General features: G+C 34.0%; 2 protein-coding genes across 2 annotated transcripts; one reads left to right on the plus strand and one right to left on the minus strand.

Annotated features, from left to right (window-relative positions):
- Window positions 1–3903: 3903 nt before the first annotated feature.
- Window positions 3904–5138, plus strand: LOC111460336. The gene is made up of 2 exons (XM_023103565.1): window positions 3904–4733; window positions 4980–5138. The coding sequence occupies exons 1-2, from the start codon at window positions 3904–3906 to the stop codon at window positions 4981–4983; spliced, it is 834 nt and encodes a 277-aa protein (XP_022959333.1). The 3' UTR covers window positions 4984–5138.
- A 7314-nt stretch (window positions 5139–12452) lies between these two features.
- LOC111456072 lies at window positions 12453–14364 on the minus strand. Its single transcript, XM_023097808.1, has 3 exons — window positions 13289–14364; window positions 13085–13162; window positions 12453–12928 (listed from the first exon to the last, which is right to left on the minus strand). Exons 1-3 carry the CDS (start codon window positions 14030–14032, stop codon window positions 12914–12916), a joined length of 837 nt encoding a protein of 278 aa, XP_022953576.1. The 5' UTR covers window positions 14033–14364; the 3' UTR covers window positions 12453–12913.
- Between the last annotated feature and the right edge of the window lie 2080 nt (window positions 14365–16444).

Here is a 16444-nt window from a genome sequence, read left to right on the forward strand (position 1 = left end):
AATCTCTGGACTCTTGGAACCTCTACCTGTGCCAATAAGACCCTGGGAAAGTGTATCTCTGGACTTCATAACACACCTCCCAAAAGTAGGGGAATATGACGCCATCTTGGTTATCATAGACCGATTCTCAAAATATGCGACATTCATCCCCACTCCAAAATTATGCTCGGCAGAACTCACAGCCCAACTGTTTTTCAAACACGTTGTAAAGCTATGGGGCATTCCGTCAAGCATCATCAGTGATAGGGATGGCAGATTCATTGGGACATTCTGGACTGAGTTATTCGCCTTCTTGGGAACAACCTTAAACATCTCCTCGAGTTATCACCCTCAGACCGATGGACAGACAGAACGGTTCAATTGCTTGCTCGAAGAATACTTACGTCACTTCGTCGACGCTCGCCAGAAGAACTGGATACAACTGTTAGATGTCGCCCAATTTTGCTTCAATTGCCAAACAAGCTCGTCTACGGGGAAGAGTCCCTTCGAAATTGTAAGTGGACGACAACCGGCCTTACCCCATATTATTGATCATCCTTATGCAGGGAAAAACCCTCAAACTCACAACTTTACAAGAGAATGGAAGCAGACGATAGATATAGCCCGGACATATTTAGAGAAGGCTTCCAAGCATATGAAAAAGTGGGCAGACAAGAAGCGTCGCCCCCTTCAATTCCGAACAGGAGATCAAGTTCTTATCAAGCTGAGACCAGAACAGATCAGATTTCGCAGCCGAAAGGACCAGAGACTAGTTCAAAAATATGAAAGCCCGGTTGAAGTCCTTAAAAAGATCGGGGCTACCTCCTACCGAGTTGCACTACCCGCATGGATGAAAATCCACCCAGTAATTCATGTGAGCAACTTGAAGCCCTATCACCCTGACCCAGACGACGACCAACGAAATGCAACCACAAGACCGAGCATCGATCTGAAGCAAAAAGAAACAAAAGAAGTAGAAGAGATCCTAGTTGACAGGGTTAAGAAGATAGGAAGACCTGTACGGACGATTCATGAATTCCTTGTCAAATGGAAGAATCTCCCTACAGAGGAAACCAGCTGGGAATGCGCCGAAGATCTGAACTCCGCTGCCACCCACATCGCAAGGTTTGAAAGTAGTCGGTTGACAGGGACGTCAACCAATTAGGTGGGGGAGGATGTCTCGGTCATGCTCGTCCAGGGCTTGTCGCCCATGGTCGCATGCCCATGACAAGCCAAACCCTTGTCATGTCTTTTCATTCTAGTGGTTTTCCTTTTGTAATTCTAGGGCGTATGACGCCTAAAAAATATCATGTCTAGGCCTACCAGACTTAAAATGGCTCAGAATGTACTATAGGGGGATATGACTAGTTGTCAACTTCTCCCTACCCAAGGTTATATATGCTAAGCCGTTGTTATCTTTCTCTTGCTTGCTTATATAACGTCTCTTTCCAAAATCTCTCTTTCTAAAATCTCTCTCTCTCCTCGTTTTCTAAAACCTTCTTTTAAAACCGAGGCTAGAGGCTCGACCGTACGTCGCTTGGCCGTAGGCGATGCAAGAACAAATTGGCTTAGCTCACTTGTCGCTGGAAAGTGAGTGCCGCACAATCGCTAGTCCGCTGCCTTCGAAAGTGCGATTGTGTCACTATGCACGACAAAATTATTTTGCAATGAGGTAAGACTAGTAAACTAAGTAGATTGTGTCTAAAATTTTTGTAAATAAAAAAAAAAAAAAAAATTGAAACGCAAACACCATGTGATTATCTTTAGAAAAGTTGATTTTGAGTGGGACTCTTTGTGATTAAAAAAATTGTCTTTTGCAATAATTTCTAAGGCAAAAATATAATCCATCAAATGAGATCTATCCCTTAATTCACAATCACATTCAATTCTTTACCTCAAATTTCATCACTCAACTTGTCTTCTTCAGCATTGTTTCTCAAACAAAATAAATCAAATCAACATTTTTATTGAAAATTTTGATACCAAAAAATTTGATCAGTTTGAATTGAATTTATTTGAGTGAAATTAGGTTGAAATAAATAAAAATGAATTTTTCTATAACTAAATTGGATCAATGGAATCAACTCAAATTTATTCGCTTTATATTTTAAAATATACATTTTTTAAGTATTCATTTAATTTAATAATTATGTATTTTATTATTTATTCTTTATTCTTTAACAATTTTTTAAAAATATATTAAAATTGAATTCTAAATTTTTACTAAATATTTGAAAATAAATAAATGTTATAGGAATCCTTTATGCCTAGGACACTAAAATATTATTGAATCATGAATGAAAAAAGGCAGGACAGAAAACATATTGGCTAGTGACTGTGAGATCCCGATTCTTGACGGGAGGGGACACCAAAGGCCTATGCCCTTCCATCCCTTGGATAGATAGAGAGGGTCAGAGCTTTTTTTGGTTTTTTTCATGTTGTCAAAGAGTTAAACTATGGTTTTTTTCGTGTTGTTAAAGAGTTTAGCATCCAAATGTGCAAATGTGGTTGCAGGAGCAGGATCGGTTAAATCGTCCGCAGGTACATAAACTGATTGAATAGAAGTTATGGACCCTTCCTTGGTAGAGTAATTCTTTCTTGTAAGGAACCCATTTCGGTATTAATAGTTGGTTGATAACCCACAACCGAAGGCATTCTACCCAGTAACACGGATACTTCGGATCCCGTTCGAACAAAATGGAAGATAATGTCGATTAATAGAAGCACGTCTTGTTCATTAACATCTCAGAAATATTCTGCCTTATTTAGAACAATTAAACCAACTCTCATACGAGTTCTCGGCGGTTCATTCAAATAATAAAAATAGATGGCGAATGACTAATCGAATTGATTGGGGTCATGTAGGAACAAGATTTATTAAAAAAAAAAAAAAAAAAAAAAAAGAATAGATAACTCAAGCAACTTAAACCAACCCAATTTAAAAAAAAAATTAGAATGGTGGGAGTAAAGTTGGTAATTTAAACAATATTATTTTTGTTGAAAAAATTAACAATGACATCAATAGTATTTAAAAAAAAAAAAAAAAGAATAGATAACTCAAGCAACTTAAACCAACCCAATTTAAAAAAAAAATTAGAATGGTGGGAGTAAAGTTGGTAATTTAAACAATATTATTTTTGTTGAAAAAATTAACAATGACATCAATAGTATTTAAAAAAAAAAAAAAAAGAATAGATAACTCAAGCAACTTAAACCAACCCAATTTAAAAAAAAAATTAGAATGGTGGGAGTAAAGTTGGTAATTTAAACAATATTATTTTTGTTGAAAAAATTAACAATGACATCAATAGTATTTAAAAAAAAAAAAAAAAAAAAAAAGAATAGATAACTCAAGCAACTTAAACCAACCCAATTTAAAAAAAAAATTAGAATGGTGGGAGTAAAGTTGGTAATTTAAACAATATTATTTTTGTTGAAAAAATTAACAATGACATCAATAGTATTTAAAAAAAAAAAAATGTAAAATGAAATCATAGTATTTCCTTTTAATAATGGGAAACATCAAATCTTGAGGCTCCTCTTGCATTCAAATTTGGGTATTTTATTTTATTTTATTTTTAAGCCCTTTTGTAACTCCATCGTATAAAATTAAATAATAATAATAATAATAATAATCTCACTTCCATCGGAAACCCCTTCTCTTCTCTTCCCAAGATTCTTGTTTTTGTAGTGTTTTCTCTCCTTCTCTTTCTCTCCTTCTCTTTCTCTCCTTCTCTTTCCCACATTTTGTTCTTCTTACCTTCTCATCTTCGTAATGCCCATTTTCTCCTCCCCAAAACCCTCAACAACTACGGAACAAAGCTGCTGTTTCTCACTCTTTTCTTCCGGAAATTCAAATCACAATTTCGTTTTCAATCTGCTGCTGCGGTTCCTTCGGATTAGGCGACTTTATTGGCTAAGCTTATGGCGATTGAAGTTTGCTCTGAGATTTCCAGCGTAGGAATCAGTCCCAGAATCTCGTTTTCGCATGATCTGAACCAGGCCGATTCCTTGCCTTCTTCCTCCGATTGCAACCGCGGTCGCTTGGATTTGAGTCTTCTGGAATCCGATTTCGATTTCGATTTCTGCATTGGCAATCTTCTTCTGCAAGATCTCTCCTCTGCGGATGAGCTTTTCTGCAATGGAAAAATTCTCCCCGTCGAAATCAAGAAATCGGTCGAGCCAAACAGAGAAGTTTCTAAACCTAACGAATCGACTCCTCCAATTCCTCCCGATCCACCGACAAGTTCAGTCTCCTCCGAGAAGAAGAGCCTGAAAGAACTTCTATCCGCGAGTTTCGATGCGGAGGAGAAACCGCACTCCAAATCGTTCTGGCAGTTCAAGCGAAGCAGTAGTCTCAATTGCGAAAGCTCCAAGAGTAGAGGTTTGATACGATCCTTACATTTTCTCTCCAGAAGCAACTCCACTGGTTCGGCTTTGAATTCGAAACACCAATCGCAATCGCAATCGCAATCGCAATCGCAATCGAAGGATTCTCGGACGCCGAATTTGCAGAAACAGCCTTCGATTTCGAGTAGAAAATCGTCCGTATCTTCTTGCTCGAACTCGTATTTCGCAAATTCGTTCTCTCAGAAGCCTTCGACGAGGAGGAATTTCGGGGCGAACAATGGGAATGGAGTTCGAATAATGAGTCCTCTTCTCAACCTCCCTCCGCCATACATTTCTAAAGTAACTGTGAGTTTTTTTGGATTCGGTTCTCTGTTTTGCAATGGAAAGAACAAAAAGAAGAACAAATAAGAAAGAAAGAAAAAATCCATCCGAATCTTGAAGGACAGGTTAGATTGATTTCATGTGTGTATGATTTCTGTTACGAAGCATGTGATCTGATCAGTGTCTGCAAATTGGAATTAATCAGAGAAATGGAATTATTTGAAATTTGAAAAGAAGAAGAAGAAGAAGAAGGTGGGAATTGAAAATGGTGAAATCTTGGAGTGAAAAAAAACAAAGAAGAAGAAAAATGTATATAGTTTAGGAGACACATAAACAAAGAGTTACGCCATTTTGATGGCCTTACCCATCTCGATTCACTGTTCTCTTATATTCCTTTTCATTTTTGTTGTTCCTCAATAATTAAAAACTTATGGGCTGTCTCTTTGTTCTTTTCAACTTTGATTGAAGCCTTGTTTTCGTTTTTTTCTCTCCATGATTGCCATAATTCCATGTGGAACTCTCTCCCCCCTCTCTCTCTCTCTCTCTTTCTCCTAATAATTGGTTTCCTTTCAAGAGGGTTTCAAATGGGTATTAATATTAGGGGATCCCCTTTTTAACTTTTAATTTTATCTTTATCTCTGTCTCTTTTTATTATATTGCATTGGATTTGTATTAAACAAATCCATATCAATGTTTATTGAGTATTATTATTATTATTATTATTATTATTATTATTAAACTTTCATCATTTTCATATTTATATCCTACAAGACAAAAATGGATTTATTCAATTTTAGAATCAATAGGTTTGAGAATGGAGAGAAATGAAATACATTTCAAAAACAAAGATTAAATTACATTCCATGGAAAAAGAGATGATCAGTAATATTACATGTTATTCACTTCTTATGCAAACTGCATGACAATTTATAAATAGGTGGTCTATTTGTTTTAAAAAAAAAGTAACACCCAAATCTGATCTCAACTTTTCTTTTGAAATTTGAACTTGATAAATTTTATAGAAGGTTGTAGCTGCCGAGTTTCAAAATATGGTAGGAAAAGTGTTTAGAACATTCTTATAAACCCAAGAAAAGTATAAAAAGAAAATAGTGGAAAAATAAAAGATGAGTCAAAGTCAACCTCATAGGGGTATTATGGTCGATTTAACTGCTACCTACTTGAATGTCGTTAATTTTTTTGAATTGTTGGATGACCGAATGAGCTAAGTTAAATCGAGTTATGAAGAAAGAAATATGAAAATCGAATTAAAATAAAAAAAATTACGATTTAGCAATCAAATTTTGGAATACTAAGAAAAATATGGAAAAACTCAGGCAAATCCACGGGGCGAGGATGTGAAGTCTTCCTTGTCCCCATCCCTGCTACTTATCTCATTTCCCATCTCCAGATGCGCTAAGGAGTAGAGACTATAATATATTTTTAAGACTTGAATGAACTCTAAATGTTATAAAACCTTATATAAGACTCATTTATGACACTGTGGCGGGTTATGCAAGTTCTTGTGGCATTAGAACAAGTTTGGGGTATAAGCCAAGACTTAAAAGAAATAACGAAGCTATCTCTAAAGATCCCTAATAAAGACTCATAATTTACCAAGAATTTAAAGGAACATGTTATAAACTTTTATGATGTTTATGCAAGACTTAGGCATGTTATTATGAAATGTTTACACCGTTCATGAGCTTGGATTAGGGCCGAAGAATTCATAAAAAAGACTCATATCATGATGTACCTTAAGAATAACCATTGGAGTAAAAACCCATGAAACTAAGAAAATGATCTAAGGACAATAATAAAGAAAAAGCACAACCCAAGCCTTATGTCTGCTAGACATGAAGACCGCTAGGTGCCATAACAAAGGACCGAGGTTCTAAAACTCAAAATCCAAGAACCCCTAGAACTCCTACAATTCAACATGTTCATGACTCAAATTATATCGTTTGGAATGTATTAAGCTTTAGATTTAGATTTTTAGGACTCAAACTACATCTTGCAAAACCTCCTTGATATATTCCAGCCACGCAAAAGTTTTTCCACATTTCACAAGATATTCCTTGTTATGACTCGAACACCACTCGAATACGAGGCAAAGGCTTGTGAGAGTCTCTTGAAAACAAATCTTAAAGGGAATAGAGAATGAGAATTTCAAGACAATTCTCTACGAGAGAAACCGTGAAAGTAAAGAACGGTGAGAGATCAATGACCTTTTGGCTCAATACAAGTATAACGTAATGATTGGAAAATTTTTAAAAATAAATAAATTAAAATAATAATAATAATAAATAAAGAAATGATCTCTCTCGGTCTTCTCCAAATATCTCTTCCACCACCTCCTACGCCACGGAATGAATGATCAGACATTCTACCGAAAAAAATAGAAGAGAAAAGAAAAAATGTCAGATTTTAGGAAAAGAAAAAATTAGAACAGTAACCAAAGATGACTGGGAGAGAAAAATTGGAAATGGCCTCCACCAAGTAATTTAACAAAAGAGTAAAGAGATACAAAAGTAATAGTCAATAAAATCAAAAGAAAAAAAAGAGAGAAAATAACCAACAAAATGAAAAGAAAAGGAAAAAAAGAGTTGGAGTAAGAATCAATAAGCATTGACCGAAAAAAGAGTTGGAGTAAGAATGGATCCTAAAACATGCCTAGAGAAAGATAATTAAAGATTAAAATAAATATGAGATAATAAAAAATGAAATCTTAATAAATAAATATCTATATATATATATAACATTCTAAGACGTTACTCTTGCAAAGTCGAACGTAAAATTGATGTTGTGGATTCATATAGATTGACATGGATACAAAGGATAAAATCGAACTTTCATTAAGGATAGATGGGTGATACCAGCATAAGCTAATCAGGTAAGTGGTTTTACTATAAGATAAGTTAAAAATTAGATGAGTTATGATGATGTATGAGTTGTATCACATGATGCATATGAGTATATGATGATGTATGAGTTATGATGATGTATTAGTTATGATGCTTGATGATGTTCGTAGTATTTATTTCGATGAATGACATACTTGATATACTTGATGCACTTTATGGCAATATGATAAGTATGATGATTGTGTGACGTTTGCCTTAATATGATGATGTTTTCCATATTGAACATGTATGATGATGGGTGTCATATTGCATCATGTCGTTAGATCAACATAAGACACAACTCTAAGAGCATGAAAACGATATTAATACAAATATCCACGAGTATGTGTTACCTAGAGTAACAAATAGATGAGACTAGAGGGTTGTGTCAGAAGAGACATTATGATAGATTTAGACGGACCTCATGCATATTGTATGTTCATAAGCATAGGGCTAGTTCCCTTAGAGATGATGAGTGCGGACGCGCACAGTATATAATGAGTGCGAATGCGCACAGATGAGGGTGTTCATGAGGCGCATGACACTATGGGGTTCCGCTGACCTTCGGACGTTGCTACAGATTAGCTTGACTAGACGATCCAGGGGGTGTGCGAGCGCCTTGGAGATTCACACTCACACGTGTGAATCGTATGTAGGGAAATACTACACATTCAATTTGTCTGACGGGAGGCGGCTCTTATATTGATTAGAGATAGGTCCCTAAATCATGATTGCATGTGTTTGCATTTGCATGGACCCTATAGTGGAGCCACTTACTGAGTATTATTCGAAATACTCAGACCGTGTGCTACATCATTTTTTCAGGTAAAGGCAAGACGCACTTGTACGGAGGGCGGTGACATCACGAGCAGAGACTGTGGCACATGCATAGGGTAGACTCATATTTAAATTCCTGGTCTTGGGTTAGAATAGGTTGTTTTGCATTTCATTGTTTTAAATAATTTTGTGTTTGTTTTTATTTTCTCTAAATTTCAGTATTTTCGTATTTAAACACGTAAGACCTTTTTTTTAAGACCCACTCGTTAGTAGTTAATAATCCGAGTGATTGGATTTATATCCTATTCGTGATAGGAAATGAGATATTCAAATGATTTATTTTTCATCAAATGACTATTCATCTATTGTATTTTGATGGAAATAAGGGCAAGAAAGCTCTATGGAAAAAAGATGGTTAAATTCGAGGTTGCCTAACGGGAAGTTAGAATACAGGTCTAGACTAAGTAAATCAATCAATAGTCTTGGTCCTATTGAAAGTAAAGGATCAATTATCAATAATATGAATAAAAACATTCCTAATCCAAAAATTGCTAAGCAACTGTCGGATAAGTGGGGAATGCTGGGTAAACCAAAAAAGTTTGGGTAGAGACAGATTTAAATGTTGGCTAGGTAAGCGTTCTGTAGTAAGAGGAGTATTGATGAACCTTGTGGACTATCCTCATGGAGGTGGTAAAGGGAGGGTCCCAATTGGTAGAAAAAAACCCGCAACCTGTTTTCCGGAGAAGAAGTTGTTTTAAGCGCTTTTCAAAATTTACGTTATAAATGATGTTAATGTAAGAGTTATATTTCCGCATTACAGATGAGCATGAGACGTTAGTTGCAACTCTAATTATATAGAAATTTAGGATTGTTATATATATTGAGTCCTTTTTTGAGGACTATTGAAAATCTTACCAAATAATATATTAGAATATAATATTTTATTTAAATGTTATTAATATATATTTAACTAATTTGAATTTCATTCAAATTTTAAATTTTTATTTATACAATAGATATATTTTTATATTTTAATATATCTAATATATTAAATATTAATTTGAACATTTATATTTTTTTTATTAATTTATATTTAACGTATCTAATACATTAAATTTTAATTTGTTCAAATTATATATATTTTTCTCTATTTATTTAATATCAAATTATATATATTTTTTTCTATTTATTTAATATCTAATATACTAAATATTAGTTTAAGCATTTCAAATTAGATCTATTTTCTCATTTTCATTAAATTGAAACTTTTAATGTTACGGTGAGTAAGAAAGGGATCGATAGATTAGTTCTAATGATTCAAAATTCCACTAATTAAACTTTTAAATTAATCAATTTCCATTCATTAAGTATATGTCACTCCACGATAGACTTATAGTTGCACTTTTGTGCATTATAGGACAAGTTATGCCTAATGATACTATCATTACAAACAAGTCAATTTTTTACAAGTTATTCATAATTACGGGTCAAAAGTTCATTCTACTCTTAATTACATCTTTCACATTAAGTATTACTAATTCTCTAATGAATAATTTGATTATGATTCAATCGTAAACCAAGTCCCTCAGGCTAATGAGAGGTGGAGCTCCATTGTTCAAGTTCTAAAATCAGCACTTAAAAGAACAACTCATTTCTAAGCACTTAAAAGAACAACTCATTTACTTACCTTACATGTGAATTTCATCTTGTGTATTATGTTTCCAGCTCCCTGTTTAGTCAAGTCTCCGAAATGGTAAGCATATTGAATCGGCTACAAGAGTCGTTCTTACCCATGAAAATCAAGGGACAAACCCTCACAAGCAGAAGCTCATAACTCACTCAAGATTAAGATCGAGTTGCATATAATTATCATCTGACATATTAATCTTCTCAAATTATAAAGAGAGATTAATATTTATTTGTTCAATTTTATACAAACTCATTGTATAGGATATCCCCACTCACATGGTTTCCACACGAATGATTTGAATCAAATTATTTATAACAATTATAAGGTAGGTCATATCAATAATGTTGTATCAATAATGTTACTAGGATAAGGCATCCATCCAATCTTATCTATATACTATAGACTCTTTTGGTTATTACTTGAACATGATTCTCTTGTATATCATCTACATACATCTAGGGTACAACCCCCATATCATCCAACTCACATGTTCAAGATTACATTAATAATCTAAAGGGTCTACAGTATATAGATATGACGGTTGTACCCTAAATGTAAGTGAGATCAACCACATGCATCTAGGGTACAACCCCCACATCATCTAACTCATCTAATACAAATGTATAACCCATCTACCTAAATATTCACCATCAAAGGTTAACTAAAGACTCTTTAATAGTCCCTATATTGTAACCTAACAATATAATCGGGAAGGAATTAACCTCATATCTCTACTAGCTACAACCATGTTATGCAGACTATTGTAACTTTAAACAAGTTCACTATTAGATATTGGTTAACTAATTTTAATAGTCCCCACCTAATATCTCACGAATGTGAATCATAACCAATGATTTGGTTCAAAACTACCCCAAATGTGTAAATTGTTTTTATTTGTTTATTTATTGAAACAACTTATTCATGAAATTAAGCCTAAAATGATCATATAGTGGAGCAAAACCTCATTAAAAGGTTTGAGCAACTTTTTCTTCTCATTTGGACCATTTTCAAACAAATCATGTAGTTTAGACAAAACCACCAACATTTTGCTCTTCTTTTTCTCCTTTATTTTATAGGTGACTACTTGATTGATGGTTTGATTAGGATCTACTAAACCCCTTTCCAAATCCCTTTTCAATTTCCCAACAAAATTTGGTTTTTTGAGATTCTCAAAAAAAAAATATATATATATATATATATATATATATGTATATGTATATATATATATATACATACATGACCTTTCTGGTTATACACTGAGTTATACACTAACTACGTTGCTTTTTTAAAATTGATTTCCAAACATTTTCCAAAACTTTAAACTTTATTTGTTCCCTTTTTCTAAAATATTTCTTGAGCAATGAGGTTGGAGGCTGGAGCATACGAACACCCATACCTACATCGACTCAAATTCTAGTTGGTTAACTTACTTGAGGTTGCAAGGGTCACACATTCAAATTGCACGTCCTAATAGAATACAATTGTGACAGTTGGCTCCTTGTTTAATGAGGTTGAAATTGTGGTACATTAAAAACAGTGATAAATTTTCTTAAATATTAAATGCTCAATATTACACCATTCTATACACATGTTAATTAATAAATATCAATAAAAGTCGCATGGCTATAAAATAATTGATAACAGAGAATAACCTGATAAAATTGTCTACAAACTGCATTTAAAATCGTCTCCTTTTTACACTATTTTTAACTCGGCACCCATCCATTAAAATAAAAATAGCAAGGAAAAAAGAAAAAAAAAAAGTACAAATAGACTAAAAGATTTAAAATTAGTGTCTTTTTCCATTCATAGTTTAAAAATGTTTAGTGGCTACCTAATCGTTTTATCTTATTCAAACTACCTTCAAATGAGGGACCAATTGAGATTATATCTTACACTCCCCTTCATATCCTCCTTTCATTCTCAACAAGTTCTACTTTTTATCTTTTCTTCTATTGTTTTTGGGTAATAATTAGGAAAACAACTCCCGACGGCTAAAACCAAAACAAGTTTCCTCCGTTAACCCCTTTTTCTAAGTAAAACACAGACACCCTCAGAAACTAACACTTTCAGAAGCTCAATCAAATACACCAAATTTTGGTTGAAATACTCCCAACTTGAACTCAACATTGCTCTTCTTATCTACCCCTCCCCCTGGACAAGCAGCAGTGGTTCGGGAGGATGGGGGAGCTCTTTGTTATCAGAAGAAGAAGGGAGTTGGTACCTACTAGAGCTTTGACTAACTACCATCGGTGGGTCGATTTAGGTAAATCCAGCAGATGGGTTACATTAGGGGGTTCATTTTCAGTCCTAGGTTGCCACAATTCAGAACAAAAGACACTAGTCCAGGCAGTAAAAGCATACCAAATCTTCAGACTATGATGATAGTGCAAGAAGAAAGTTGCTTCCTAGAGCTAAAAAGAAGGCATTCTACTGAAACAATAAATGATGAATCTATCTCTTATTAACACTAATCATTTTCACATTTCTCACAGAAGTTGACCCAATCTATTCTGTAAGTGACTAACTAACTACATGAATGTGCATCAATATTGTCAACATGATAACAGTATGGCTACACAAATCATTTCCTGAAGGCATTGTATCACTCACTACTCAAGATCATTGAAGAAAATGTCCTTTTATCCAATTCCAAATTCCACTAAACCTATTCTTCGTGAATTATTCCACGACTGGCAAAAGCGAAATCAAATTAATTTATGAACAAAAATTAGCATTTGAAAGAAGAGGAGGAGCATACACCGCGAGTTATTGGGTGGGATTCAACGGTGGTTGATACCAGACTCCCAAGGAATAGAGAATGATCACCAATTAGCCTCATGAATTACTCTTGGAGTCGGCACAGGAATCAGAAAAAGACCAGAGAAGTAGAACTTTAAACCTTCATCACCTGTGCAATACCAGAGATCGTAAGAACAATCTACAGCATCAGAATCCAGAAAGAATTTGAACCTCAAATCATTTATGGTTATGCTTGGATGGAAAATTAGTTAAACAATAAACATTAGAAAAGGATCTTGAACAACAGAACGAAAGGGGCCTTTACCTTGCTGTTTTCAGGTAATTCAGGGACCTTATACAAATCGGCTGTGATCTCCGACAGCCATAACCCAGGGAAAAGCGTCTGTAAAATAGTACAGAGATTAGAGGTCGATTCTCAAATTTCTCAGCAAAAACGAAATCGAGGGAACTTCAATTTGAAAACTGCTCGAAACTTGAAGAAGAATAAGGGAAATTTGAAGGAACTTACATCTAATTGCTTTTGTACGGTTCTGGTCCTCTTCTTGGGCCGCTTCGGTGGTCTGAGCCCCACCATTTCCATGAAATCTTCGTCGATCTCTCTCTTCGAGAGCGGTACTACCAATTTCGCCTTCTTCTTCTTCTTCTCCGGCCCAATTTTCAGCCTGGGCGACTCGGCGCCACCGTCGCTTCGCAACGGGGAATTGGAATTTGATTTCTTCTCATCAATCTTCAAATTCTTACTTCCACCACCACCGTCTACTTTAGGAGCCTTACAAGCGGCTCTCCTCGTCCTCAGATTCCAAGGTCTGGCCTCTGCCATCGACAACGCAACAGCCGCCGGCGTCTCCTCCATTCTGGCAGAATCATTGTTCTTCTCCTCCGCCTCTTCTCCGGCCACCGCCGCCTCCTTGCTTAGAATCGCCTCTTTCATTTTATCTGCCGCCGTCTTCAGATCAAACATTAGCTTCTCTCTGACCGCCTCGATCCCATCGTCGTCAGTTTTCTTGATTCTCGATTTCGAAACCTTCGGTCTCATCTCCAAATCCTTCAAGAACATCCGCATCTCCGATGCTGATTCCCGGCTCCTACTCTCGGTAGACTCCTCCGATCTCGAGGAGTGAGATTGGCGATTCACGCCGGAAACCTGAACGCCATTAGAATTTACCTTCATGCACCTCAAGTGCTTCTGATTCCCCCACTTCAAACACGGCAACATGAAATTGTGAAGAGGTTTCGATCTCTCGGACCGCATTCTCCTAGACCAGAGACCAGTTCCGTTCGTCGTCTCAAGAGGCCGTCAGACACACCATTTACCAGAGATTCAAAACAGCCGATTAGAGACGGAGTTGCCGGATTCCTAAAGAACTCCCGCAACTGGGAATTTTAAGGGGGAAATTTCAGAGGTAGAGAGAAGTATCGGAGCTTGTAGAGAGAGAGAGTGGTTAAGGGCTGTTTTCCCGTCGCTGGTTCCTTTGGTCTCTCTCACAGAATATGGCCGGAAAAAAAAAACGAAGCTTATATACCGGTTGGGAGAGAGAAAAAAACGGAGCGGATGGTTTTAACGTTCGGAGAGAGGGGCAATTCAGTCAATTCATCTCCTGAAATTGTCTTCTATTTTAATCATCCGCCAATATTAAAAAATATAAGTTTCCCTCTAAATTTTTAGTTACTTATAAGAAAATATTTTGGTTAATTTAAAACTTTTTGTCTTTTTTGTATTTTAAATTTTTTTAAAAAAACTTCATATAACCTTTCAAATTTTTTTTGTATTTAATAAATAATGATTAAAAAAAAACTAAAATTAACTGACTTATAATATTAAATTTAATATCTATTATCGTAGGTACAAGTTAACCAAAAAAAAATTAATGGGTATTTTGAGTATTTATTTTAAATATTAATATTAATTAAAAGTTTTGATATGATCATTGAGAGAACTCACCCATTCAGACTACCCAACCCAAAGTATAATGGTTGAGTTATATTAAATTTTTTTTTTTCTTAGTTGGGTTGAATTTTTTAGAAAATTCGAGTAACATTTTTTTTAGTTGGGTCAACTTGACCAACTAGAAAAATAGAATTACCATTGAACTTTCATATAGAATGTAATGTAAAGTAAATAAATTAAGGCTTTTATTAAATAATTAAAAAATATTCTGACAACCTAATTCAAAATTGAGTTCTGAACCGACAACCCAACTAACTCCAAATTTCAATTTAGTCCAAAAAAAAAATTTTCAACTCAACTTTTAATTTAATAAAAAAATTTGATCTTTTTTAATCGATAATTTACAAATTTTTAGTAGTAATTATAACAACAACTACACATTTATTTAATTTAAACTTCTAAAAATTTGGTCATTGAACTTTTAAATATTTATTTTAGAGTATGAACTTATAAAAAATTAATTATTTTGGTCTCTATTGGGTTTATTACATTGATGACATAATATTGATGTCATCAGCTAATTGAAGCAAAGTTTAAAAAAAAACTGTTGGGTATGATTTTAAATTTTATTCAAATTTGAATTTCTCACTCTCAAATGTTTTTTAAAATAAAAAAACGTGATCGATTATTCTCTTTCCTTATTCATATATAACTTTTAGTTATTTTTGGAGATATTCATGAATATATTTGGAAAATATTCCCGACTTAAAAGCTTAACATAGAGGAAGTTATACGCTACAAATGAAATTACCAAAGCTTAACTAAAAATAATTTTTTTGGAAATATTCCTTAATTGTTTATTATTATTATTTTTTTTTTTGGATAATAATCATTCCCATTTTTCTTCTTAATACTATTATTATTTTTTTCATATTCTTTTCAAATAAGTTTTTAATGATTAATTTTCATTTTAAATATAATTTCTAATAAAAAATTAAACATTTTAATAAATTTAATAATAATATTTCGAACCAAATTTATAAAAATTCAAATTTCAAAATAACGTTAAGCTCAATAATTAAAAATGTTTATATGTCAAAACAAGTAAAATTCGTCATTCCCTTCGCCATTAACTACTTCATTTATAAGTTATATATTTATATATATGTCCCATCATAATATAATATAATATTTCATTTTCATAAAGAAACTATTCAACTTTCAAGGCCAACCTAAGCATAGTAGTTGATGCATAATTCTTTTTATTGACAAAAAGTATAGAATCTTAAAAAAAAAAAATGTTTATAGCTCGCTAGTAGATATTGTATGCTTTAGTAAAACGTATTTAATAGGGAGAGATTTTCATGCCGGAATAGTTCGTTCTCCTCTCAAATCGATGTGGGATCTCGTAATCTACCCACTTGGGAGCCCAACAAGGAGTGCTCCTCTCCAACCGATGTGAGATCTCACAATCTACTCCCTTGGGGGCCAACGTCTTCGTTGACACACTGCCTGATATTTGACTCTGATACCATTTGTAATACTCTAAACCCACCGCGAGTAGATATTGTTCGTCTTGACCCGTTATGTATTATCGTCAGCATCACAATTTTAAAACGTGTATACTATGTAGAAGTTTCTACACTTTTATAAGAAATGTTTCATTCACCTCTCCAACCGATGTGGGATCTTACAGTAAATCCACTATGTGTAGGTTTTTCTTGTCTTAAATGTCATATTCTTCTCTCAACAAACAAATTTTACCATTATTGTTAC

Source organism: Cucurbita moschata, unplaced genomic scaffold, assembly GCF_002738365.1.
Source record: "Cucurbita moschata cultivar Rifu unplaced genomic scaffold, Cmos_1.0 Cmo_Scf00002, whole genome shotgun sequence".
NCBI lineage: Eukaryota > Viridiplantae > Streptophyta > Magnoliopsida > Cucurbitales > Cucurbitaceae > Cucurbita > Cucurbita moschata.